The sequence below is a fragment of the Amphibalanus amphitrite genome, unplaced genomic scaffold, assembly GCF_019059575.1.
Source record: "Amphibalanus amphitrite isolate SeventyFive unplaced genomic scaffold, NRLGWU_Aamphi_draft 000783F_arrow, whole genome shotgun sequence".
Classification (NCBI taxonomy): Eukaryota; Metazoa; Arthropoda; class Thecostraca; order Balanomorpha; family Balanidae; genus Amphibalanus; species Amphibalanus amphitrite.
In genome coordinates, this window is record NW_024882277.1 from 215991 (window position 1) to 231429 (window position 15439).

Sequence of the window (15439 nt, forward strand, 5' to 3'; positions counted from 1 at the left end):
TCCCGGCACGAGCCTGACCCGGTCTCCGGCCGCCGGACGCGCCGTGACACCCCGCGGCACCGTCCAGCGTCCCACAGGAGCGCGCGCGAGAAACCGTGCAATGCGGGTGGGAACGGGGCCGGCGCTCGCCTCGACCCAGCGCTGGACGGCGCGAAATGGGGCTGGAGGTGGGCCATCAACGGTGAAAAGCGGCAGCTCGACAACAAAGAGCCGCGGAAAGGGAGCGGAGAAGGCTTGAGAACTGGCTAAAAAGGGAAACTGCGATGGCCATGGCTTATGCCTGTTGCAGGGTATCAAAGGGATGCTGGGAATCGTTGAAAGAGTTCTTCCGTGTCAATGACTCAGATCAGGACTGTCGAGATGAAAAGACCTGCTGAATTGGTTCCACATGAAGCATAAGGCTTCGGAACATTAGGAGTAAGCTTTGTTTGTTTTGTTTGTTTTGTTGGGTTAGGCCCTTTCGGTCCAATTAGACCATTTCAGAGCCGGAAGGATGATAGGAATTAGGGGGAGACATTGGTCTGGGCAGGCACCCTAGTGAGTCGCCGGGGCTGAGCCCGTCCAGAGGACAGGCCACCCAGCCCCAAGGCACTCACTGCACCCGGCTACGGGGTGCGCTCCCTCGGGAGCAGCGGTGCCGCTCCAAGGGAGCAGCCCGCATGAGATAAAGTTGCCTGTCCAGCCCGGAGGGGGGTTGCGGCGTGGAGGAGAAGGACTTCAGTATCCTGAGGATAGAAGCACGGAACGGTGGAGTAAGCTTTGTACCTATGTATTACCTAGTTTAGACGATAAATCACTCTGACCGAACTGTCATGAACACCAAAAAGCAAATGCGAGCCTAATAACAAACAAGCATGTGAGCGACAAGAACAAAAACAAAAATCAATAAATAGCAGTAAATGTGACTGACCTTGACCATCGATCCGGGCGCCATCAAGCGGCTGGGCTGCGCTGACCTCGTCCCGCCGGCGGCGGCAGGTCGGTCCGACGGTGGCGCCGCGCTGCGGCCGGTCGGCGCACTATCGGCCAGCCTACAGAGAACCATGGCGGGGGAGCGTCAGCGGGCGACTGGCGGTGTATACCGCGACACGGCCGGACCGGGCCGCGCAGCTGCGCCACATACCGCACACCACACAGGTGCGCGGCGACCACCGGCGACAGGCCGCGGATGGAATACCAGAGGGGACAGACGTCGACACCGACACAGATCGACAGCACAGCCCTGATAGATCGGGTCCAGAGAGCGCAATAGAGGGCACAGCAGACACGCGCCTTGACGACAGCGATCATGATATCGTAATCGGAAACTTGACTGAACAATTTTATTACACAGGAAACCTAGCCAACGTCACACTCACTTCTGAAAGGTTAGGGGAGAGTGGGGTAAGATGCCCAGGGTGGGAAAGACGCCCCACCCCCTCTAGCGGCAAAACAAAGAATCGAACCTGGAAATTAATGCTCTTAGCGTAAAGCGGAAGCCTGCCTTGTTAACTGCACAAAAATTTGCGAGGCTCAGTTGGGCAACGGCTGGCTGGTGATTGCATGTTTTTTATTTGCTGCTTTCAAAAAGTATTTTGGTGTCAAAACATTGTAAATATCAAAGAAGGTAGATAATTTTTGCGTCCCTTGCCATAGTCGTGATAAATTAACATGCGTGTACTGTGTCCCAAACAGTTTGTTTCAGGGTGTAGTTTTATGGCTAAAAATTGTACTGATTTAATGTTACCTCGGTACCTTGGGGTAAGATGCCCCCTGTCCTGATGGGGAAAGACGCCCCCCTAAATCCGTAGGCTGTCCTTCAAGCAGCCCGTCAAATCATTTATTACATACCTGTGATGAGAGACAAAAGCCGATCTGGGACTATTGAGAGTCCAGTACGGTCGGGTGCTCCCCATGCCGGTCTCTCGGCCCACACAGCGACTTTTTGGGCGGCATCTGACTCTGAGAGCCCTTACGACGGCCTCTGTGGGCCACATTATTGGCTCCAGGGCCCCTCACGACATCCTTTGAGGGCTCCCACGTTGGCTCCACGGGCCGCGCTGGCATCTGATGTCCCCACGATGGGCTCGAGGGCCCTCAAGCATCATGAAGACCTATAAGGGCCCCACAGTGGTCTCCGAACGCCACCACGGAGGCTTGTTTGGCCGCGCTGGACTATGATGGCCCTAACGATGACCTCTGAAGCCCCTTACGACTACTTTTGAGGGCCCTTACGATGACGTTTGGTGTCTACTGCAGGCCCGAAGGGACTACTGATTCGTTCAGGCGATTCACGTGCCCATTTATGTCACTTATATTGCAGGGGGCATCTTACCCAACGCCAGGGGGCGTCTTTCCCACCCTGTGGGGTAAGATGCCCCCTTTCACTTCTTCAGGAAAATGCTTAATAGCAAAAAAAGTTATCATATTTCAAGCACGAAAGTGTGATATTTTTGGAGAAAAATGATGTCGGCTTCCGTTGAAACTACAAGTTTTTGCTTTCCGATCGTCATTTTCGAATAATATATGACATAGTAAACCCCTGGGCATCTTTCCCCACTCTCCCCTACATGGAGTCCCAGTTCAAACAAGTTGCCGCCCTCCCAGTTCCCAACATCCCCTCCCTTGTGTTTTGCGCCTGGAGTCCGGCCCTGTCGTCCTGGAGCCTGGGGCGAGTTATCCTCCACCCGTTCCCCAGACGCCACTGACCCACTGTCCGGTACCATGACCCCGACTCCTGGTTCAGGTGTTCCCACACCTGCGGCGCCGGCTGACTGCATGCTGTGTATACAGGACCGACGGTGGGTAAATGTAACCACAGCTGTGTGTGTGGCTGTCACCGAGCGACGGCTGCTGTCGTCACCCCTCCCCTCCACCCGAACTCTGCCTATCACCACAGCAGACCACCAATCACTAATCACCAACCAGTAGCAAACCCACCACCCTCCACCCATCATTCTGTGGCGCCCACCCACCACCCACCGTCCCCACCCATCAGCGGGCAGTGCCCACCCATCGTCCCCCACCATCAGAGTGGCACCCACGACCGCACGTGTCGGGTGTGACAGGTAGATAATTGACGGGTGACGGCCGGCGACGGGCCGCCAGCACCTAATTGGGTCGGCGGTGACGGGAGGTCGAGGCCGGTCATTCCGATACCATTGGCAGTGCGATCAATGACAGTCAGATATGATCAGTGATCGCCGCAGCCGAGACACCGCGCCGGACGGAAACCGATAGCCGTTAGAACGTGAATGGTGAGCAGGCAAGGAAATATTCCGAATCGATTAATTTGTGGTCAGAAGCGGGAACACTGGCTAGCAGTATCGGAGACCAGAATGTTAGCTTATTTACCGTGCATTGACTGATGTCGGCGGATCCGAGAGTCAAGTGAGCGCTCACCAGTGAATCTGGGAATATTGATGGTTATAAAGTGATAGGTTTATGGATGTGATTTGTTTTGCAATTACCGGTCACAGGGACTTCACCCACTATGTCCCGGATGTGGTAGCACTATCGAGGCCGTGGGATCGCCGAAACTGCGTCAGCACGGATTGCGTGATGGTATCGATTCGGTAAGTGGGCGCACGCCGAGCGCTGTCCGCAGTTCCCACATTTACCGAATAGATGGGCACATTAGCGCCGGCCAGAAGTGCCATCTCAGCGCTTCCGGCCCGGCTGAGTTGTGTGCGAAACTCGAGACAGCTAACGGTCTCATGGCACATTCCGAACGTCTTGCTTCCACGAAATGGCTAGGGTCGCTAGCGACTAGCGACACCCGCTCCGCCGCCCAGGGCCCGATCTGGATCATGCTCGAACAGTGGCTTATGGCATATTCGGCTACCTTATCATCCACCGCAAACGAATTGAACATGGGATCGAATTAACCGCCACGTGATTATTTCCGACGGAATCTGCATCTGAAGACGTCAGAGGCCGGCACCACCAGCTGACTACCCTGCAGTCGAAGCAGCAGCTGCCTGGCGATCCCACTGAGGTAATGATACGAGTTAAGACACTAGTCGCGCGACCATTTATGTGTGCAGCCGCTGACCATCTGTGTGGGTAGCCGCTGCAGCCGCTGACCATCATGTGATCTGGACGGTGCCAAACATCCAAATGTTGAGTGTGGCATGGCATCGGGCCGGACGGCGATGTTTGTCTGTGTGTTTTTTTTCTTTCGCAGAAGGGATGGGAGAGGAGGGATTGTAAGAGCACGGGGACTAGCTGCTTTTTTGTTTTGATCTGAGTTGCGTGCCTTGCCTCTTTATGAAGGTTTCATGTCTGTGTGAAATAAATGTTTTGAAAAAAAGAGGTAATGATACGAACTGTAACCCCCGAATGACTCGCCTTCGACGACATCAGAGGTCGGCACAGCAGCCGACCATCCCACCGTCTGAGCAGTGGTCCCACCGAGGTAATGGCCCGAACCGCGATCCCTCAACTGATTCGGCCGACATTACCAATCTTTTCCGCCACGTCCAACTGGCGTTTGATGGGCTCTCCGCTCCGGCCGACCGATAAAGGCGGCTCAACTCCTACTCGCAGTGGACCCAGCGACTCCTGAACTCTGGGGACGTATGCAACAACGCGGAAGCGTGTTTCTATTTTTGAACTGTATGTACGTACATCGCCAAAATATGCGCTAATAGGGCAGTTTCATAAGCATGGCAATCGGCCATAGCACCCACTACCAAGTTCTCAGCCGACATCAATGTTAACTACGTAATATCATGATGGATCATCATGAATGTCTCTAAAGCCCCACCGCTGTGCTCCGCCCAGGTATCGGCTCAGCCCTGCTCCCAGTGTGTATCAGCTGGGCGCCCGGCCAGCTGGGCCCCTGTTTAGTTCTGACGTGGCTCTCAAGCTCCACAGTCACCTGTACCACCCGTCACACAGCCCCCGCACGGTCACCCGTCTCACCTGTCGTTGTCAGTCGTCTCTGCGGAGTCCTGGAAGCCCCTGGTATCGCCCGCCGCCCGGTCCACAGCTGCGGCCGACGGCACCCGACCGCTGACGTCGCCACCTGCCGACGGTTTGGGAAGGTAGAACACAGCGGCCCGGAAGGCGATAAACAGCCACCCACAGGCGACAAGCGCTAATCTTATGAGGGCCCCTTATCTAACTCGACACCTACCTACATGGTGGTCACCTCCGGTTCTAATCATTCAAAGGTAAGCCTTTTTATCAGAGCGTTTCGAGTTCAGCCACAAACATGAAGTATCTAGGCATGACGTTCGAAAACCCACAGCTGGTGACGTGCTGACCCGACCCACCGTTGGCGTCTGACGTCCGGCTCGGCGCGGGCGCCTGAGTCCGCAGCCGTCCGGGCGGTGTGCCGGCGCGCGGCAGGCTGGGTGACCGCGGCCCGTCGCCGGGCCTCCGCTGCGGCCGCGGGGAGCCTCCCGCCGCCCTCTGGAGCGGCGAGTCCCCGGCGGTGGCGCGGCGCGGCAGGCGGCCCGGCGGCCGCGCAGGGCCCGGTGAGGAGGGCCCGGCGCGGGCCGCGGGCCGCCGCGCCGGGAACGGGGAGCTCAGAGTGGGGTCGTCCGAGTCCGGCTGGTTACTAGACGACGTGGCGTCACTCAGCTGGGAGCTGTGGAACGGACACAGAACAACGACCGTCACAGTACAGTCACCTCACGGCTCACGACACCGCATTTGAAATCAAGAGGCAAGACTCATCACTTATTATGGTAAAATTGACTAAAAAAAAAGGCCTTAAGCTGCTATAGAAACACAATTAGATATAAAAACGGTAGATAAGTTCTAACTTTCGCTGATGGCTATTTTATCCACGATAACTGTGACAACGTTTCGCTTTTGAGCGTCTAAGTATCACGCTGGCGGTGGTATCCCGCTCAGCGTCACCGGAGCGAACCGTGTACCTACTAACCTGAACTCGGCGTACCCGGAGCTGGGCTCAGTGGTGGCGCCACTGCTGCTGCCGGCCGACCCGGCGCGCGCCAGTCGGGCGGCCGGCGGGGCCCTGCGCCGCCGCTCCGGCGTCAGCGTCGGCTCGGTGACGTCCGAGGAGAGTCCGCTGAGCGCGCTCAGCGTGCTGTCCGTGCAGCCACGCACCGTGTCGCCGTCCGAGGCTGGGTCGCCGTCCGGCTCCTCTGACTCGTCCGGCGCGGAGGGAGCCGAGCGGTCCTCTGCGGAGAGCAGACCCACGGCAGGGCTGTCCTCGGTGGGGTCCTCGGCGGGGATGTCCTCGGCGGGCAGGTCCTCCGTGGGTATATCCTCGGCGTCCTCCTCAGTCGCCTCCTCGTCCTCCTCCTGATCCTCCTCCCCCGGCGGCGGGGGCTCCTGCTCGGCGGGCAGGTCCCTGTCGGCCGGGCCCGGCGGCCGCTCCAGGCCGACCAGGGAGCGGACACGGGGCAGGGAGCCGGCCCAGCCGGCCGCCGGCCGCAGCAGCCGGCGGCGCAGCTCGGCCTCGGAGACCCCGGCCTGGCGGGCCGCCTGGCGGACGGCGGCCGCCAGGCGCGCCTCGCCGCGCCGCTCCAGGCCCGGGTCGGAGAGCGAGCTGAGCACAGAGTCGCCGCTGTCCGAGCGGGGCACGCGCCGCGCCGGCGGCCCGGCCGTGGCCAGGAAGCGCGCCTCGGGCCGGCCGGCGCTGGCCGAGTCCAGGTTGTCGCAGGTCTCGGCCAGGCCGCCGGCGTGCAGCTCCTGCTGGAGGGCACGCAGCCGGCGCGCCGGCAGTCCGGGCGTACCGGCGGCGGCGCCCGGCTCCGGCGGCGGCACGCCCTCCGGCCGGGCGGCCAGCAGGTTCTTGAGCGCCGCGCTGCTGCCCATGGCGATCATCTGGTGGCGGCTGTGGATCAGCGAGCGCAGCATCGACACGGCGCCCAGCTCCCAGAGGGTGCGCTGGTCCTGGGCGCAGCGCGCCGACAGGTTCCACAGCGTGCCGCACGCGTTACTGACTATGGTCAGACTGGAGGACTTGAGCTGCTGCAGCAGCGTCTCCAGACAGTTGTGCTCCCGCAGGATAGCCCTGTGACAGCGGGTGGAGGCCGGAGGGTCAGTGGTGACGGCCGACGGAGATAAAGTTACAGTTCGTTCTCAACACTCGAAAGTGGTCGGCATTCCCCTATTCACTGTTGATGCATTTTGACGGCTATGCAACTGCGGCACATTAACAATTACATTAAACCAATAAAATTACCAATGCATCACAACCAATGATTGGATGCTAACTCTATAAAACCCCCTGAATCTGTCCCTTGTTTAATCTCCCGAAGCTTCCACTCTCTTAGGTACCTGTAGTCCTCCCTGCCGGCGATGTGGCTGGACATGTTGCGCAGGATGCCGCCGCCGTTCTCCACGATGGCCGTCGTCTTGGACGGCGACTGGTACGTCAGCGTCTTCACCAGGAAGGCCAGCGCGCCGTCCACCGCGCAGATGTCGGCCTGCGGTCAGGGCGGGACGAGCTGAGCGGGGGTGGCCGAGACACAGCGGCACGCTCCCGGCGCCGGTGGCACCATTTATCGCCAGCCGAGCCAATACTGTCAGGGAACGGCGGCGGGCGGTGGGCGGAAATACGGAGCGGCGCCGGAGCGGACCGGGAACATCAGAGACTGATTAACAGTGGCACTGTCGGGGCAGATCGAGTGTAGCTGCGAATAACAGCGAATGGAGAGCGAAGCTTTAGGAACGAGGGCTGGAATGACGGCATCTGCAAAATGCACCAATTATGGATACTCATGTGCGCATGTAAACGCTTTATTAAAATTCAATGCTTATGATTTGCATAAGCATGTTGACAAATTGATGCAACGGCTTATGTATGAACAATTCCATGAGAATTTGAAATATGGAAAGTAGAATATGTGCATAAATTTGAAGAGTTTGGAACCAACTCGTAATAATCTGAGAGCGATTACCATACAAAACCTCACCTAAGCATTCGGGGATTTTCCGTTCCAAGGAACGCCCCATAGCACGAAAATGCATCGGACCTTTCTATACCATAGAAACAACAAAAACATGCGAATAACAGGCGGCAGCGTCGCCATCTTCCCAGCCCCCAGATATTACACTGCACTAATTAGACCCACCCGCTCCGCCTCCCAAGCCCCTATCTTTTCAACACCGCAGTGATCTAACAACCCCGCACCTTGTTCATGCCGCAGTGGGCCGACAGGTTCCAGAGCGCCGAGAGCACCGATTTGAGCGTGGACTCGCGCTGGGCGGCCATGGCGGCCTGCGTGAGTGCCGTCACCGCCCCCACCTCCCGCAGCGTCTGCTTGCTGGCGGCGTCCGCGCGCCACGACAGGTTACGCAGCACGCTGGCAGTCACCTGGAGAATGGCAGAGACAGGGCAGGTCAGGTCAGGTCAGAACAAACCGTGCAGGGGTCTGAACTGGCTTGAAAAATAGGAAATGAAACCCGGTCATAATGCTGTTAATAAGAGCGCTCCGACTAAAATGCGCAATGCTGGCCACATTTCGAGGTTAATCCACAGTAATTTAAGTGCATGTCTATAGCCGTCCAACTGCAAAATTTCGACCAAGTGTGAATACTGCGATCAACTTTCGGTCATGGACGAGTTTTGGACGGTAGAACGTAATCGACGACTCGCCTGCGTGAGGTCCTCGTTGGGCGAGTGCAGCTGAGCCACCAGCGCCCTCATGAAGCCGCGGAGGCCGCAGAGCAGCGCCTTGTTGGTGCCGTCCCCGAACGTCAGGTTGGTCAGCGTCATCCCGGCGAACCTGGCCGTCACACAGTCGGCCGTCGGGTCACAGAGAGGTCACAGGTCACACGGTCGGGTCACAGAGAGGTCACAGGTCACACACGGGTCACAGGTCACACACGGGTCACAGGTCACACACGGGTCACAGAGAGGTCATAGGTCACACAGTCGGGTAACAGAGAGGTCACAGGTCACACACGGGTCACAGAGAGGTCACAGGTCACACAGTCGGGTCACAGAGAGGTCACAGGTCACACACGGGTCAGACGGTAAGTCAAAAGGCCGCAGCTCAACGCGGGTTACACACCGGGGTACAGAATGCAGCTGGTCCACCAACAGGAAACAGGTCACACGCTGCCACACGGTCAAGGCGAGGTGCAATCATGCCTGACAGCGGCAGCGCAGCGGTCCAATAAGCTCCATCCTAATGTCGTGCTCAATGAATGGGGAAATGACGGCCGTCGAGGCCAGATTTCCGGCTGGTGGCGACAGAAAGTGTGACTGATCAGGACAGGCCGGGGAATGGTCAGCGCGTCAATCACAGAGAATGACGGGGAAGGCTGGCAGGGCGATAGTTACTGTGGGAGCTATTGGGGCAATCAGTAACGAAAACTACGCCGCAAAAACAGTGCAGTAGTATAAAACTGTGCATTAACTACATAAATCAAAGAAGACGCTGCTATGACTATGACATTACTGGCTCCTCCGGCCTGCCCCTCCTTCTGTCCCTTTCCTTACCTCCTGGTGCTGTTACAGGTGAGGTGAGCGGTAGCCGAGCCGTGCGCCTCGTGGTCGGCCTGTACCAGCTCTGCCACCGTGTACAGCCCGCCCAGCTGACACATAACGGTGCGGTGCTCCTCGTCAAACGAGAGCTTCATCAGGGCCACCACCGTCGGCACCGGGTGGTGGTCCAGAGAGTCTGACGGGGAGGGGAGGGGTCAGAGGGGGGTCAGAGGGGGGTCAGAGGGGAGTCAGCTGGGGTCATCAGGGCCACCACCGTTGGCACCGGGTGGTGGTCCAGAGAGTCTGACGGGGAGGGGAGGGGAGGGGTCAGAGGGGGATCAGAGGGGGGGGGGGTCATCAGGGCCACCACAGTCGGCACCGGGTGGTGGTCCAGAGAGTCTGGAGAGTAGGAGGGCAGACTCAGTCAGGGGACGCGGAGCATGACTTTCGGGTGAATATCAAGCTGAGGGGTGTTCACGGGCACCGCACACTGCTGCGTGCGGTGTGTGCGGAGCGTCCAGCAGGCGTGGGGGTAGGGGATGGGTAGGCGGCTCTGACGTCACGGCTGCGTGCGGTGGACGGTCCGCTGTGGCCAGTCCCGACCGGCCACAGCGATCGCTGTGTGCGGTGACGGAAGGCTGACGTAGGGACGCAGTGGGCGGAGCTTGGAGGCTGTGTGCGGTCCGACCGCACACAGGGCCCGTGAACAGCCCTCTGGTGAAATTCGCTGTAAATACGGGTAACAGAATGAAAAATACTGCATGCCGACTGCCGAGGTAAACCCTCTAAATAATATTATGCACAGAAAGTAGCGTGCAAATATCAATAAGCGCCAGCGCAAACATCCAGTGTTTTTTATGCAGAGGTCTACCGCTTCACAAAAACAACCGCAAAAGGTCAACACGTCCCTTAGTCAATAGCGCTCGATATCCTTATCTGAAATCTCTTATGAAAACACCCAGGGGGCCTCGCACTATCAGCCTGCCGGCTGCCACAACAGCCATGGATATTCTGGAGACGATCCAAAGTCTCTCCCTAGCTCCTCCAGTGACCTCAGCACCTCCCTTGTGACCTCACCGTCCTTCAGGAGACCGCCAGTGACCCGCCCTCCCACCTACCTACCTTCCATGATCATGCCGGTGCCGCCCTGTTCGTCCATCCGCTGCCACAGGCTCTCCGTAAACTCGCGCAGCTGCTCGAGCAGGCGGAGCACGCGCGCCTCCCGGCGCGTCCGCTTGTCGTCACACTGCGAGTGCACCAGGTTGTGCAGCGCGTGCGACGCCGACGAGCGCACCTGTCGTGCGGAGAGACACGGGGTGTCAGCGGCGGGGGCCCAGGGAGGAGGCCGGGAGGGGAGGGATGATGAGTGAGTCTTCAGCGGGGAAGGGAAAGGGAGGAACGAAAAACGACGCCAACCGTCGTGTAACCAATGCTCAAGCATGACGACACGGGGAAATATGGATTATGGAGCAAATGCCGACCTAGGGAAATAACGTCAACATGTCACTGTCAACATGTCACTGTTGCTATGTTATCGGCTCAGCCGCCCGGCCCCTGGATGGACTTATATCACCCCTGTTATATCCTTACCATTATATCATCACTGCCCCCTCACGCCACACGCGATCACGCGTCACCCGGAGACTGGCAGACGCCGCGTTACACAAACACACCGGGCCGTGTGGCCGTGTGGCGGGGGACAGTCAGCGCCCGGTGACTCATGAGCAGCACTGAGTGACGAGGGAGGGAGCCGTAACTCGGCACACGTCAGCCGGGCAGTGCGTGCAGCTGGCCGTCAGTCGTCTGTGGCATACTGCAGTCAGCCGTCTGCGTTATGTCAGACCACGTCACCCAGCGCTCGGTAACGCAGCGGTAAACCACGCCGACGAGGGGCTCGGTCACACGACGACCGTATGTCACGAACCAAACAGCTGTCGTATCGCAGCAGACACGCGCACCAAATGGACGTGAAGCGGCCTTTATCTCCCGGAGGCAGTGACACGCTGCAAACGGACGGCGCTGTGTGGGGTAAAGGCTTGTTCACACAGGCTGACAGACAGCTCCGGTGCTGCAGCTGACAGAGCTGTTACAGTCCCGTCAAGTCCAGGTGTCAATGTCGGTAATATCCGTCAGCCCGGATAAAGGGTGCCAGCGTCACGGACATGTTATGAGAGTTGTATTTAAGTCTGTTTGACACGCGTGAACACACGCCTATTTTCAATGTTTACTCTACAACGCACCAAACCGGGTTCACAAACATCTTACGCGTTTTATGTGTAATTATTGGTTATTAGCAGAAGCCTGTGATGACAGCATAAAAAACATGGTTTGATTATCGACGATGAAATGCCAGCCTTTCATCAAAGGCGCCTTGAAGTGCTGCCACCAACCGCGCTCCCTCGGTGTTCCCATACATTAGGCTGCGTTGGCAGCTCTGTTTATACGTGTTGCCGGTGAGGTTGGCAGCCGGCAGCGGCATTAATCTGGTCCGACACTCGGCAATTTCAGACTTCATTAGTGCTCACTCGGCCTCGTGTCGATACGACCCCGGCGGTGTGGCTCGGCGGGGAGCCGGCTGACACATCCAGTCCTCTCGTTTCACGGGCCCTGGTCGCGCTTTGGATAACGAAGGGTCTATAAGGCGTCATATCATTGTTGGTGTACGCCTGCATGGAGAACGTCCATTTCAGCTCTGCAAAAATAAGAACAACCAGGAACCCACATTGCGCCGTTTGAGTTTTTAGCTGCGGCCCCAGAAGTTAACCTCCTGTTCACTTTTGGCGGATATCGACCGTGAGTGTGCCGTTCGTTCCGCTGCTATGACGATCCCTTAGTGTTATTACACAGGTGTCGATAAGTACATACACGGGCAGTGCCACACCACCACTCAGTCACCTGCACATATGGATAGGTATGCACGGCCATGAAGAACACAACGGCAAGAACAGAGCGGTCCACAGCTGTTCTATCAACTGCCGGCAACGGTGGTCGACTCTTCATTTCGTAATATCCCCACTTCCCTCTTCAGTCGCCTCTCTCACTCTCTCCTTCCTTCTCCCACCTCCGTAATCTCCCACGGTTCCCATAACCCGCCCAGCGCGCCCACCCAATATCGCGCCGCACTGCATATTGGACGGACATGGCCGGCGGTGTGGCCATATGGCGTCCCTGCTGGGGACACGGCTGCACCGCCCGCCCACACATCGGACCGCCCTCTGTCTGCATGACGCCATACATCCTACCCGGGGTCGGCGCAGACAGCTCATCACAGCAGGGGAATGGAGCTGCTGCGGATATATGGCCTCATCATCGGTGTACGGGGTAGGTCCCAAAGAACGTCCGATATTTAGACTAGTTTATGAAAGATGGGCGATTATTTTCCATTCTGCTCTTCTTGATGTGAACTCAAGATTTTCGCGATTGATTATCGATGGTTTATTTTTTTTTATCGCGCTGACCTTTCCGGGCCGATCTCATCTCCCGTCGATTTTAGCCCAGACCCGTCCCGCTTTATAGGAGGGGCGGGTGCACTATGGTTTTATCTCGTTTTATCGGCCGGCAGTCCCCGGCCGCTGCAGACGCCAGAGGCTGGTCGAATCTGGTCTGGTCTGCTCTGGTCTGGTCTGGTCTGGTCTGCTGTTGTCCCCTCTCCTCACCTGTCGGTCGGGCCGGGGTCGTGTGCCCGCCGGCGGGCTGGTCTCTGTGGCGTGTATGAGCCGCACGACCAGCGGCAGGCCACCCGACTGGCGCAGCGCCGCGCAGCTCTCGGCGCTCGACGACATGGTGAGCAGCGCGCTGGTCATGGTCTGGCCGTCAGCCGAGTGGAGCAGGTGCAGCAGCGACAGCGAGACCGGCTCCGAGACCTCGCCGCCGCCGGCCGACAGACGCAGCGGAGACGGCGGCAGCGGGCCCACAGACGACTGGGGGTGCAGAGAGGGGTGTTAGAACGGACGGAGGCCGCGGACCGACAGACTGGGCGGCACAGAGGGGCGTCAGAGCGAGCAGGGGACGACGGCAGCAGGCCCACAGACGACTGGGAGGCACAGCGAGAGGTGTTTGAACAGACGGTACAGAGGGGCGTCAGAGCGAGCAGGGGACGGCGGCAGCGGGCCCACAGATGACTGGGGGGTGCAGAGAGGGGTGTTAGAACGGACGGAGGCCGCGGACCGACAGACTGGGCGGCACAGAGGGGCGTCAGAGCGAGCAGGGGACGACGGGCGGCGCCGGCGGGGAGGGCTGTGGTGGGGGATATTTGGAGATACAGACGGCGATGAGAGCGACAGGTGGCGGGTGTTGATAGTCGGGAGGGGAGGGGAGAGGTGCGAAGAGAAGCTTCCAGACAGAGCTGACGTGGGACGCAGGGAGAGGGGCCTCAAACGAGTTTGGACAGGGTAAAATAATGGGAGAGATAAGGGGGTATAACTCCTTCAAGCTGGCGAGGAGCGAGGGCTGGCTCCCCTAGGCTTGGGAGCTGTGTCTCCGTAAAGCTCTGAGCTGGATGGAAGAACATGAGAGATGCGCTGCCCCCCTCCGTAAGAAAGGCGTCTCTCACGGCGTGGGCGGAAGACAGAGGTGGTGAGCCTCGGTAATGTCACGCTAGGATAGAAACGGACACGATGTGTAGCGGGTCAGGGCTGGGGGGAACAGGCACGATAGTGAGCGAACCGGACCGTGAACCGAGCTCACACGCTGAGCAAATGGACCGAGACTGACAGCAGTGCACAGAGACGGACACGGCCTGCGTAAAACGGCCGGCGATTAAAAACGATTCAATGCTGTCTTCGGTGGAGCTTTTCAATAGCGCAAGACCTAAGACAATTATGATGAAAATACATGAACCCGTAGAACTTTCATCTCAGCAGACGAGAAAGTCACCATCAGCAGAACTATGGTGAAATACTTTCGTAAATGCATTGAATTCACTATTATGAATGTTACGGTGCCCTTGATTTTGCGTCTCAACTCGCAAGGGCATGCCAGATCAAACGACTCAGTTACAGAATTTGTGTCTGAACAGAGTGAGAGCCATGCCGTTCCGGTTCCCATTCCAGCAACTCGGCCATTGTGACAGCACGAAATCGTCAGCCATTTCAAAACATCTCATTTCAGCTGAATTGCCGGGATCTTGGGAGCGTTGTCAGCTGTAGAAATGCATGACATAGCGAGCCTATCTCGTTTGTCGCCGGCCAATCTCCCGAGCTGGCCATAAATAGACGGGTTCGCGGGGTGGGCCGCCGGGCGCACTGTCTGGGTTTGGGGAGTCCGCCGCCGTCCGTCATCGCCCTGTGACGTCAGATGTGACACTGACCCAGACGGTCAGGGCCGCCTCGGGCGTCTGCGGGGTCAGCTGTGCCCGGGCGGGGCGGCAGTGGGCCGGGGATGGCAGACACCCAGAGCGGCGCCTCGAACGGCCCTGGGTTCAGGACTGGGAACGGTGGGGCGGGATGGAGAGGTGCTGTTCCGGGACAGTTTATAACCACCGTTAGCAGTGATTTATGGCCGCGATTTAGATCGCAGTCCAAATTTATGTTTCGTAAAAGTTCAGAGTGAGAACTTTGGTCAATCGATAACCGTTTGACGCCGTCTTCAGTTCCAAGTATCGGTTCTAAGGAGGCCTTTGAACTCAGTTGGCATTTCGGATCGCCAAATACAAGGACAGGCGTCGACTATAGACTCTAAACATCTTGCCTCCTAGACCTTCCCTCACTCCCCTCCCTGCGCCCCTCCCTCACTCCCTTCCCTGGTCCGAGATCCCACGTCCCGTTCTCTCTCCGTCCCTTACCCGATGCTCCATCCTGCCGCTGAGTGGCCCGAGGTCTCTGGCGCCGATGGACGGCGGCCCGCTGTGCCACAGCGGACTGTCTGCCCAGTCGAGCTCGTCGACGCCCCGCAGCGGTCCGCGGCGCCGACCTCGCCGGGGCGCCGCCTCCTGCAGACTGCGGCCGGCCGGCGCGCCGCGCGGCGCAGCGCCCTCCTCCTCCGAGTCGGAGGAAGAGGAGGAGGACTGTGAACGAACGGGGAGGACTGGTCAGAGAACGGGGTGGG

The 15439-nt window shown here is 58.5% G+C and overlaps 1 protein-coding gene across 1 annotated transcript in view; it reads right to left on the minus strand.

The window, feature by feature from the left end:
* LOC122366072 (adenomatous polyposis coli protein 2-like) overlaps nucleotides 1-15439 on the minus strand; it is a 44965-nt gene that overhangs the window by 11993 nt on the left and 17533 nt on the right. Inside the window, exons 5-15 of the mRNA XM_043337855.1 lie at nucleotides 15177-15398; nucleotides 13051-13314; nucleotides 10517-10688; nucleotides 9410-9590; nucleotides 8561-8690; nucleotides 8096-8278; nucleotides 7240-7388; nucleotides 5876-6973; nucleotides 5259-5575; nucleotides 4906-5008; nucleotides 911-1031 (exon numbers count right to left, since the gene is read on the minus strand). Coding sequence (XP_043193790.1) covers nucleotides 911-1031; nucleotides 4906-5008; nucleotides 5259-5575; nucleotides 5876-6973; nucleotides 7240-7388; nucleotides 8096-8278; nucleotides 8561-8690; nucleotides 9410-9590; nucleotides 10517-10688; nucleotides 13051-13314; nucleotides 15177-15398 — 2940 coding nt within the window. The remainder of the gene's footprint in view (nucleotides 1-910; nucleotides 1032-4905; nucleotides 5009-5258; nucleotides 5576-5875; nucleotides 6974-7239; nucleotides 7389-8095; nucleotides 8279-8560; nucleotides 8691-9409; nucleotides 9591-10516; nucleotides 10689-13050; nucleotides 13315-15176; nucleotides 15399-15439) is intronic.